At 35.9% G+C, this 11,235-nt stretch overlaps 1 protein-coding gene across 1 annotated transcript; it reads left to right on the top strand.

Annotated features, from left to right (window-relative positions):
- The first annotated feature begins 201 nt into the window (after positions 1 to 201).
- Positions 202 to 2,657, top strand: LOC149238184 (uncharacterized). Its single transcript, XM_089372935.1, has one exon. The coding sequence runs from the start codon at positions 514 to 516 to the stop codon at positions 1,855 to 1,857; it is 1,344 nt and encodes a 447-aa protein (XP_089229061.1). The 5' UTR covers positions 202 to 513; the 3' UTR covers positions 1,858 to 2,657.
- The last annotated feature ends 8,578 nt before the right edge of the window (positions 2,658 to 11,235 follow it).

Genomic DNA, 11,235 nt, shown 5'->3' with positions numbered 1-11,235 from the left:
GAGCAGCGACAAAGCCTGTCGGTTAGAGTACGTGTCTCGTGACGTGTCAAAAATATGACGTGTTGTACTTCTCGGCCTGTGTCGTTACGAAGTATTTGCCAGGTGGCGGGATCTTATTAGGGTGACCAGCGGAATGGGTCCTCGGTTGAGGAAGTCTCCTGAGGACCCCCCGAATCATCGTTGAATCTTTCTCAGGGCTCTGGATTTCTGTGCTTTTCTCCGTTGCTTTTCGAAGTTTTTTTTGGTCTTTTGGATGTTATAAAATAATGGAAATTGAGGCAATTTTAAGGCATTTTGTCCCTATGTGCTGCTGCATATTGTACTGGCCATGTCTTCCAGGATAGCAAAGCAGTGTAGCGTCCCTATGCTTGTGTACTTTCTAGCGGCTTTGTAGCGTCTGGGTTCTGCTGGGAATCGAGCACTGCGTTTGTTTTCGGTTTTTCTCATTTGGGTTAGTATCAGAATCCGGTGGAGTGTTGGGTTTGTGCAGGGATTCGATCCGGCGTCGGCTCCATGATGGCATGCGTGGATTTTGTGGAGAGCGTTGCGGTGTCGGAGGGGTTCATAGACTGCCCCCCTTACTGCAGCCCACCCTCGTTCGGATGGTTGAGTCCCAGGATCTCGTTCAGCAAGGATTTCATCGAAACAGAAATTGAAGTCCAGGAGGAGAAAAACAGCAACAGCAGCAGCAGCAGCCTGAGCAGCAATCCTCATCCAGAGGACCAACAACAGCCAGGTATGGAAGACACTAACAGTGATTTTGAGTTCTGTTTGAGCTTACCAGATGACCCACTTACAATGCTGCCGGCAGATGAGCTCTTCTACCAGGGGAAGCTCATGCCCCTGCAGTGCCCTTCAAGGTCTGGTCCTCTCACAAACCCATCCCCCAGGTTCTCATGGGCTGGTGGGCAGGTTTCTGCCACTAACGCCACCTCAAAAACAGAAATAATCCCAGTGATTTCTAGCAGTGTGGATACTTTGTCTGTCTCCCCTAAGGCCCCTAAGTGCTCCAGCAGGTGGAAGGAGTTGCTGGGCTTGAAGAAACTCCAGATACCCAAGCAGCTGGAGGCTAGAGATCATATTCTGTCCCTGCAATCCCCACAACCCCACAAGACCTCTCTTCCCAGCAAGGCCCACCTGACCCCCAAGTCTCTAAAGCAGCTTTTCAGAGGCTCTGATTCCAAATCTTCATCCACATCAGATCTATCCAACCAGCCATTGTTGATTCATCATCAGTCCTCCAGAGACTCTGATGCTGATTCCTCCTCGGCCCGCTTATCGGTCTCGTCTTCTGGTGCCGCAGATCTCGAGGATTTGCCTAGACTTTCATTGGATTCGGAGAAGGGGAACCCAAATCCTATCAGGGTGCCATTGAGAGTCAATGTCAGGAAGCCTAGATGCGCTGATGGTGTTTCAGAAGCCAGAGGCAGAGTGGGTAGGAGCCCTTACAGAGTCATTGATTCCAAGCTTCCACCCCGAGGGTCATCCGTGGATAGCCCCCGGATGAACTCCTCAGGGAAAATTGTGTTCCACAGCTTAGAAAGGAGCTGCAGCAGTCCCAGCAGTTTCAATGGCAGTTTAAGAAATAAAGATCTCCACCATAGGAATCTCAGGCAGAAGGAAAACTGGAGAGGAATGGAGAGATCCTACTCCGCCAATGTAAGAGTCACTCCCGTTCTGAATGTACCTGTCTGTTCTCTCAGAGCCTCAAAGGGAGCAGCATCATCCAAAGGTACAATGTTCGGTTTCGGTCAACTGTTTTCTCCTCAGAAGAAGGATGGTAATAAGCCTACTAGAAATCCTTCTCAGTCTTCCTCGTCTACATCAAGCAGCAATCCACCCAGGAGAGAAGGATGATGGATTATTTTCTGAAAAAATTGATCTGCGGTTTGATCGATTGATCCCTCGTTGAGGATGAGACCTATACTGTGGAATTTTCAATTCTCAGTCGATCGATCGGCCCTCTTCAAGGATAAAGCTTAGATTCGATGGCCCTGCATTGAGAAAATAACTGATCGCTTGTTGATCACAAGGGCAATGCAGGTTTTCTGGACAGATACGGTGAGGAAACATGGCTTTCCTTGAGCAAAGCTACCTCCATCATATCTTGGAGGAAGGTGTATTTTTTGTTTGTTTGTGAGTGTGGCCTTTCCATCAGGAGGTTTCCTCTCATTCCAAAAATGTTGCAGCCAATTTCTTTGGTTTATTTGTTGATGCTTTGAATCATTTTGTACAGGTTTTAGATTGGTGTGTGATTGCTTGTTTCCAAATAAGAAGCTAACTAGCGTTAGGAAGGACTTTTCTACTGATGTGATATTGACTACGAACTATTCTTTGAGGTTCATTTTCGGCTGAGCTCATGTCTAGTAGATTTATGTGGCCTATGCTTGTAGGTGCATATGCTTAAGAGGTGTTCCTTCCTCTTGCTTGCTATAACGCTGTTTTTTCTTTGACAGTCATCAAAGAGAGGCTTTGTGGACAACTTCTGTGTCCAGAAGCATTTGGAGTGTACATCTGCTTAGGGACAATACTCAATGGCAAGCTTCACTGAGGGTTTTGGTTTTGGACTCAAGTAGCATCTATTTCTACTAGTTTGGATCCATAAAAATGAATTGAAAATTATTCTAATTCTGAGATGAATCTTATTTGTCTAGTAATACTAATCAGATGTTATTCTTCTTTTTAAATCTGTTAATTACTGAATTGAAATTCTTTTAACATCCCACAGAGACCAAATAGTCTACGAGAGCTAAATTAATTTCTTTTTATAAGTGGAATTATATAATCTGGGATCTTTGCAATACCCTTTTTGTTAATTGGTGGTGTTTTCTTTTCTCAATTATCTCACTGGTGTTTCTTGGTGTTCAGATTACAAGTTTCCCACTTAAATGAATTATAAATGAGCACTACTTCCATATTTGATTAATTCAAAACTATGTTTATACGTATTCGGAAAAGTTCTTGTAAGTTAAAGATTGGTTGAACATGCAAGGGTTCTATCAAAGTTGTAAGAATAAGGTCATGATGCTTTGCATGGCACTTTTGGGAGCAAAAATGGAATCTGACTATATTTCAAAAAATGGAAAAGCAAGGTCAAAACTGTACTCATTTTGTTTAAAAAAGTAATGGCTCTTGATGAAAATTGTCCATTGTAAATTCTATGAATTGTGTGTCTACTTGTACTTATATTTGTGTGAATACAAGGCTTTTCATTACTCAGAGCCTTCTACACCAACGTTTGAGTGGCAGACAAAATTAAACATCTCTCAAAAATTGGAGGAGAATGGTTCTGTATTTTCTGGGATGTGGTTATGAACTTACACTGTTTAAATCCAATCAAACGACTGGACAAATGCCAGTGATTTGGTTGCAAAATATAAACAACTGAATGATCTTGGAAGCTCAAGCTTATTGATTCTTGTATTTTTTTTTCCCAGATTTAATTATCTTCATGGCTTGCTTTCGCTTTCTACTAAATGAAGGATTTTAACATTGGTAGAGCGTAGGAATTCTTTCGTGCAGAGCTTTTTCATAAGGTAAGATTGTTGAGCTGCTTCTGACATGATTTGGAGGTTGAAGAGAAAATATTCAATATGATCATATTAAACTAATCAACCTAAGTAACTTTTATGTGGAATTTGATAGACTGAAGTGATGCAGCTATGAGAGATCTGTATGTTTCCTAGGAGTGATGTGCAAACTATGGCTGCCCCTGAATACATAATGATAACAGCTTTTCGAGTCTCTTTTGCATCGATTTTCTCATGCTGCCAAGTTTGAGAAACGTTTGCTTGGATGGCACTTAGAATCACAGATAAACTTTTAAGATCATGTGTTGACTTGCAAATTCATTCAGCATTATCACAGAAAAGCTGAAAATATATTGGTTATAAAAAGCATTGTGTTGTAATCGAAGTATTCACATATGTTCAAGGTCTTTACCTATCATAACAGTGGCAAACATAGTTTCCCCTCTGTCAACATCAACTCAGACTTAGGCTATCATTAGCCTGTGAGAGAAAGTATAATCTGTTTTAATTGTTTTGCAATTCGATCGTGTATTCTAGGACCTCTGTTATTATTAATATTGCTGAAGATACTTCCTTTAAACTGCAGGAACATTAAAATATGTCAAGCAGTACAAGCCACCTATGAAAAGTTTTCACAGGCTAGAGTCCTCTAATGGTGAGAGCCATTAGTTACAAGTTCTGTTGTTCAGCTAAGCTGCCGCAACAGGGTTTTCTAGGTACTCACCCATCAAAATTACCCAATACTTATAACTGATGAAAAATTACCCAATGCTCATAACTGGCCTCAACCGATTATTCATACCTATGGGCATTTGAACCTTAGGGGATGAATTAATTCCTTTGATCCTATTTGTACATTTGTAATTATGACTGACAATCAGAGATGTCAGTGTATACCAAATTACATATTACATGTCATAGAAAGGTTGAACATATTCTGCCATCAAAATAATGGTTTGCATCTTGATTGGATCTATAATTGAGAGCCCTTTCAAACATTGCCCATAAATATCATTTCTAAGCAAAATTTGTGAGACCATAAAAGGGGATAAAATTGATGATGTTGTTCACTGTCAGAAAATCCCATCAAAACATACTATCTCTGAGATGATTTTCATGTTCTTAGCAAAGTATAAAATCTGAAGGTGTCAATGCTTAATGTATTGAAAAATCTTATTTTAGCTGTCATAGGAGTTCTGAAAATATTCCACCCCTCAAAAGAATGGCACCTGCCACTTTTTTCATCCTCCCTCTCATATACATCATTTTAAATTATTTTTCTAAAATCACTAATCATCTGAGATCCAAAACCACGGATGAATTTGAGGATTTCATATCTATCGAACAGGTTGTTATGGAAGAGTATGAAATATTTGGTCTGTTAGTGAATGTAACAGTCACCGAACTTATCATTTCAACAATGGCATTCTCCTATAGGGACTGGGCATAAGTAACTTTTTTGAGACAAGGCATGGATAAAAATATGCAAATACCACATTTTTTAAGCAAATAATTATATTATACAGAAGTAGGCATAAGTGCAAAATGAATGGCTTACCTACCTTGAAGCAGTTGAAGCTGCAGTAAAGTCATAGACTCGGAGTAATTCTCCTCTGTTTGTAATTTACTTTTGACAGAAAGACTGATCAATGTACTAAATGCATCTGTCATTTAGATCCTTCCCATTTAATTTTCTGTCATTACCAGAAAAGTATTTAAAGACACAAGAAACAGAATAAATTACCTTGTCAATGTTCATTGAACTGCAGTCTGCGATTGCATTTAAGCGAAGACAAAAAACGCTGAGAATATTTTGCCCATGAATAGATTGCCACTGTCACTGAGTTCATTCTTCTGTCATTTTTCATGTGCTTTTTGTTCTCGTGGAACATGATTTTTCAGGGAGACAGACAAGAGATCAAGCTGCATGTCATCTGTCAAAGAAAGGCTGAAAGTTCTGCCTATCATTTATGAAAATGCCATGTAAAATAATTCATGGAAACAAGGTTCGGGCTTCCCATCAACCTTCTTGATGTTCTGTTCTGGGTTCAAGGTAGTGTTGTGTGTGGAAGCCAGAGGAGAGCATTGTGACTGGCATGTATTATTCAATTGTAAACAAGCCTATGGCTTTATAACAAACAATAGAGTGATTTCTATAAGAAGTGAATCCTTGATCCATAACAACCAGTAAGATTGTCATTCCATGGACCATCATTAGCTTCCATATATGCTCAATGCACCCTGGACACATGGATACGAAGTTTATTTCTGAACTGGCAAAGCTTTTAAACTGTTATGGATTCTGAGCTTTGAATGTGGGTTGCAGAGCATAATTTATAGAAACATTAAATTAATGTGGGTTAATATCCCTCTGGTACAGAGTTCCCAAATTATTGTGAAAATGTAGACATTAACAAATACAAAGTTACATTTAAGTTTTGCCTGCTTTAAATGGAGAGTTTTTATTCACAATGTCTCTGGAGCAATCAAGAGCTCTGGCACATTACCATTCAAGAACCTTCACCCAGTAACATTGACTGAATCTGACCCACCTCTGGATATGCCATTGACGTCAATGGCAGGATCAAGCAGAAATAGGGCAAGGGTAAATAATATGGACAAAATGAAAACGTTAGAACTCACTCTTCAAGAAGCAATGGAAGGGCTGACATGTGTTAAAAATGGGATGCAGACAAATTTAGAATCAGCTTTTCTCTTTGCCATTAACAGATGCCAAAGTACCAGTTGGGGAAGGAAACAATGGTGAAAGGATAAGGATGAAATACGAAAGTGGGGAACCCCATAACCCCTTTGAATTGACTTGTGCTATGCAGTAGATATTATCTGTCCGACGGTAAGGAAAGGCAAGGTGTGTAACTGTAGGAGTCTGGAGAGGGCCTCACCTTTAGGCGATTTTATCGTATTAATTGTCTCATTTCCACCAAAAGATGGCACGGCACCAGGACACATCATCCACGGTCGTACTGGGTACTTGAAATTCCTTAACTGCACTGGAAGAACCTTGTCTTTTCTATTTAGTTTTATAATCACCATTCACTCATTTATCCTGAACCGGTGAAGCCTGTAAGGAAGTCAACATGCTGTCTTGGGTAAGAACATCGACCAATGATTAAAGATTTAATAATGAAAAAATATATATCAATAGTAGTTGAGAAAGTGGGATTTCAACGTAAGCGGAGTGGAAATGGAAATTATGGGAAACTTTTTCCCCACACAAACGGAAACTAACTTTTCCTCTTCACGTTCTAAGTTACACCCGATCAACAAGTTAAGATTTTATCATTAAAAATAGAATTTCATTATAAAAATAGAAGAATGGATGTTTTTGGGTTTATTTTCTTTCAAAATAAATTTTGCTTCATTGTTATTAATAGAATGCTTTATGCTTATTTATATAAATAGAACAGTGCTACAAATTAAATTGTAAATAAATGTGGATACCTGTCAAAATAATAATAACTAAATTATGTGTCATTTGTAACCTTGAAAATTACAAATTTATAAGGTTAAGATAGGAAGGAGTGAGGTAGGAAACGGAAAAATGGTTTGGAAATTAAAGAATATTTTTATATTATTAAATAAAAATGATTGTGAAACATCAATAATTTTATTTTTATTGTGTTCACTTTATTCATTGTTGTGTTAATGAGGCACTCTTTAGTCTTTTTTTTTAGTCTTTTGTGAAGGAGATGTTGTAATATTTTTATATGTCATTATTATGTTATTTAATCATTTTGACTGGGTTAAATTATATAAAAATAAAAATAAAATAAAATTTTAGAAAATAAAATTAATAATTATAATTATTACGTAAAACATTTTGATGGGATAAAATTACATAAAAATAAAACTAAAAAAATAAATTAATTTAAATTAAAAGGAAGTTTGCATTTTGAGAGATTTGATCGCTTTCAGTGTTTGATGGATCAGGAGTTAAAATGGATCTTGGGTATTACAACTTAGTATAAAGGAGATGTGGTCCAACAAACAAGGGTTCTCATCCACATCTCTTGTTCAACAAACAAGGGGGTCTCATACATCAATTTCGATGTGGGTCCCTTGTTCAACAAACAAGGGGTCTCATATACAAATTTGGTGTTTGCTTGTGACCTTAAAAATGAATAATAATAATAATATAATTCTTATACTTCGGAAAATATTTTATTAAGGGCATTAAACAAACTCTTTGAATACCTAATTTAATTCAATATCAAAGTACGAAAAATGATTTTAATGTTAATCATATTAAAATATTTAAATCTTTGAAAAAAAGAGAAATGGAAAGTAAACAATTTCAATTACTTTTTAATAAGAGTAATAAGAGGGAGATGTATAATCATTTAAATTTTAATATGTGGCATTTAAAAGATATCATTAATAATAATAAATTCAATGTAAGTGATAAATAAAATATTCCAATATGCGTTGTTAAATAATATTGACATTTATTTAAAAAATTCTAATAACAAAAAATATGTTTAATATAGACAATATAGTTTATAAATAAAACATTTCAATGCCCATGTTAAGTGAAATATGTCACTGTCATAGACTATATATGGTTAAAAAAAATGATGTATATGTTAAGAAATTGAAAATAAAATCTCATGGTTAAAAATTTTCCAGAAGTCTTAGTATAGTTTGCATGATATAATTGACTTGCTATTAGTTTTTCTTTGACTAAAAAATTTAAAATCTATCCAAAGTTTGACATTATGAAATTAAATTTATTATTTTTAAATAAAATTTATTTCTGTGTATCTTAAATATGATTGGTTGAAATATCTCCCCTGTTATCGTGTAATGATGACAAGAATTGACTTTCGTGTACTCTATTATTAATTACTATGTACAATAAATATAAATAATTTGAAAATTAATATATAGCTTATATATTAATTACCATGTACCATAAACAAAAATGATTTGTAATTAAATTAAAAAATTCCATTTTCTCATTGGCATAAAGTATTGAATAGAGAATTTTTATGGATTTTATTTTTTAATTTACAAAAAGTAATTTAAAAAAAATATAAATTTGAAAAAAATATGTAAAAGTAACATGTGTACAATTTGTACAACTCTCATTATATCAATCTATACTCTAATGACATGACATGTGTACTATAATATGAGCATTATATAAAAAATTGTCATCATTCAATATTAAATAAATAATTATTAATATGTTATCATTCTCTTCAATGCCAATTATATATATATATATATATATATATATATATATTACAATTTTATTATTGTTTGGAGTACATGCAACACATCATGACATTAAAATATAATTTTATTAAACTAAGCCACGTGGAACCCTCGCCACCTTTTTCAAGTATATTTTTTGGTCAATTTTGTGGTACATTTAAAAAAGATCTCTTGAAATTGTCATGTTTCATGTATACAATCCAGTCGTCTAACGAAATTTAAATGATATATATATAGGAATCAAATGTTTTCAGAAACAAACTTCAATTTTTAGTTTTGCACTCTAAAAGAGATTTGATCTCTTCAGTTGCTTGTTAGATCTCTAGTAATTTATACACTCAACTTTAATTACTCCTTAATGATTTATAAGGAAATATACTTATTTGACATACTTTGAGCATGTGGGCTATTAACTTATTTCCTCTTCTTAAAAAAAACTCTTATAAACAATTATAAAAAATGCTAAGTTCGTGTATAAAATCAAAACATGCTTTTAATTTGAATAATATTTACAAAAGAAAATCATTCCTTTTTGTAATCACCATTCAATTTTTTTTCAATGAAATCATGGACTTTTCTAATGACGTTAGTACTAATTTCATATACAAAATCAAATACACATCTATTACAATTTAATTTTTTATTTTAAAAAAAACTTTAAAATACTACTTTGATGTTCTATTTTATAAATTAATATTGAATAATATTTTTTTGTAAGCTTGGTAGGACCTGATCAAATGGAAAGGTGGTCTCAATCTACCCAGTAGGAAACCTGATTTGTTGGCCATTGTACCACATTATAAGCCATCCAAAAGCAAAATAGTTTAAGAATGTCTTTTAGAGCTATATATGTCTGAGTATCTTTATCTTGTCTAATATCTAAATATCTAAAACATAGTATCAAAGTCTACATATCCTGCATTTGTACTTAACAAAAATTGAAAAACACACTAGACTTGACATACTACTAATCATCAGAAGAGTCCACATGAGCTGTATCTTTTGCGCTCGAGCCAGGTAATTATGTTTGATGGAGACACAAAATATACTTTTCTATACGGTTGAGGAGGGCATTTTGTTGCTGAATCTGAAATTGGATAAGCTGGAATTCTTTATGAATTTCTAGAAGAATAAGGTTAGTCTTGGCTGGAGCAGCGACAGGAGTGGACAAGGCTCTTGCTATAATGTTTTTCATGAGCCAATACAGGTAGACAATCTGTTTATACTGAGAGGATTGACCTCTGGTATGACCAGGGTTTGGTACCAATTCCAACCATTACTCAACATCCAAAATTTCTTGTGTTGCTTGTCGGTTTAGGTCCGCTTCCCACCGAGATATAAGTTGGCAGATTTGTGGCTGAGTGCCAGTCTGGTAGGCATGAGTTGCTTCATGTATAAGCCTAGAGGTCGTTCTACGATCACGACCTTGAATAGGATGTGGTTGGGGCTGATTGCCACCACTTCGAAGCCCCGCACGAAGACTCCGGCTCCAATCCTCTCTCGTTATGCAACCTCTTTCAGAGGAAGGTCGCGCCATTCTATGACTTCATTGGCCATGAAAATGAATAAGTGCACTGAAATAACAACCCACAAAACTAAGCACATTGCAACTGACGAGCTAATGAACCTGGTACATGCACCTGGGATTGATACCTGAAGGTATATCACAAAAGAAATCCACAAAACTATGAGCAACAAACCAAAAAAAAACATTTTCCACTGAATATGATATGGGTATACTGATAAAGGCTGACATTATCAATCCATGGCTCCTCGAGCCTTCAAAGAACGGTCAAACACATAGTCCATTCAAACAGATACTCTCTCAAATAATCTTCTCGCTTACTAATCAACGAAAGTAACAAGAAGACATGGAATAAAACCCAAGCCTTCATGCATAGAATACAAAATGGATGCTAGAGCATAGAGCCCAAGTGGATACCCATCCGACAGAGTAAGATACTGTAACTAACAGAGACAATTCGATTGAATTAAGGCTTCCCATCAAAAAACTATTGCTTTCCTTCCACAAATTCCGGAATGAAGTCATTCTAACTCGAAACATTGTCTCAGAAACCCATTCCCTGCGAATTATCATAGATAAATTAAGCAAAGGGGTTGGAAGGGGAAAAATCATTGATAAAACATACCCGCAGATGCTGGCCATTGTATAATGGAGGAGAGATGTTGTACCCAATCGATCAGCTTCGACAGGGACCTTTGAGAGCACCCCTGAGACTTCCTCTGAACCTGTAACAAAACTACTTACAATGCCTCCGACTCGAAACAAACTCACAACATAAAATTCCAAGTGGAAGATATCACACGAGTGGCTCAAATCATCATTAATGTCTTGTATGTGTCTAGCCTCCTTGCAAAGGTTGGCGAGTGTGTGAGGGCCAAAACAAAATCCATCACCGTCCTTTCTTCTTGGAATGCTAACCATGACATGGATCCCGAGGATTCC

The sequence above is a fragment of the Pinus tabuliformis genome, chromosome 8 (assembly GCF_031772625.1).
Source record: "Pinus tabuliformis cultivar Carrire ecotype Pingquan chromosome 8, CPIR1, whole genome shotgun sequence".
In the NCBI taxonomy this organism is placed as follows: domain Eukaryota; kingdom Viridiplantae; phylum Streptophyta; class Pinopsida; order Pinales; family Pinaceae; genus Pinus; species Pinus tabuliformis.
This window is presented reverse-complemented; position numbering and strand designations above follow the sequence as displayed.

Excerpts from the sequence above, each read along its gene's own strand:
- LOC149238184 (XM_089372935.1), top strand. The coding sequence starts at position 514 with ATGATGGCATGCGTGGATTTTGTGGAGAGCGTTGCGGTGTCGGAGGGG.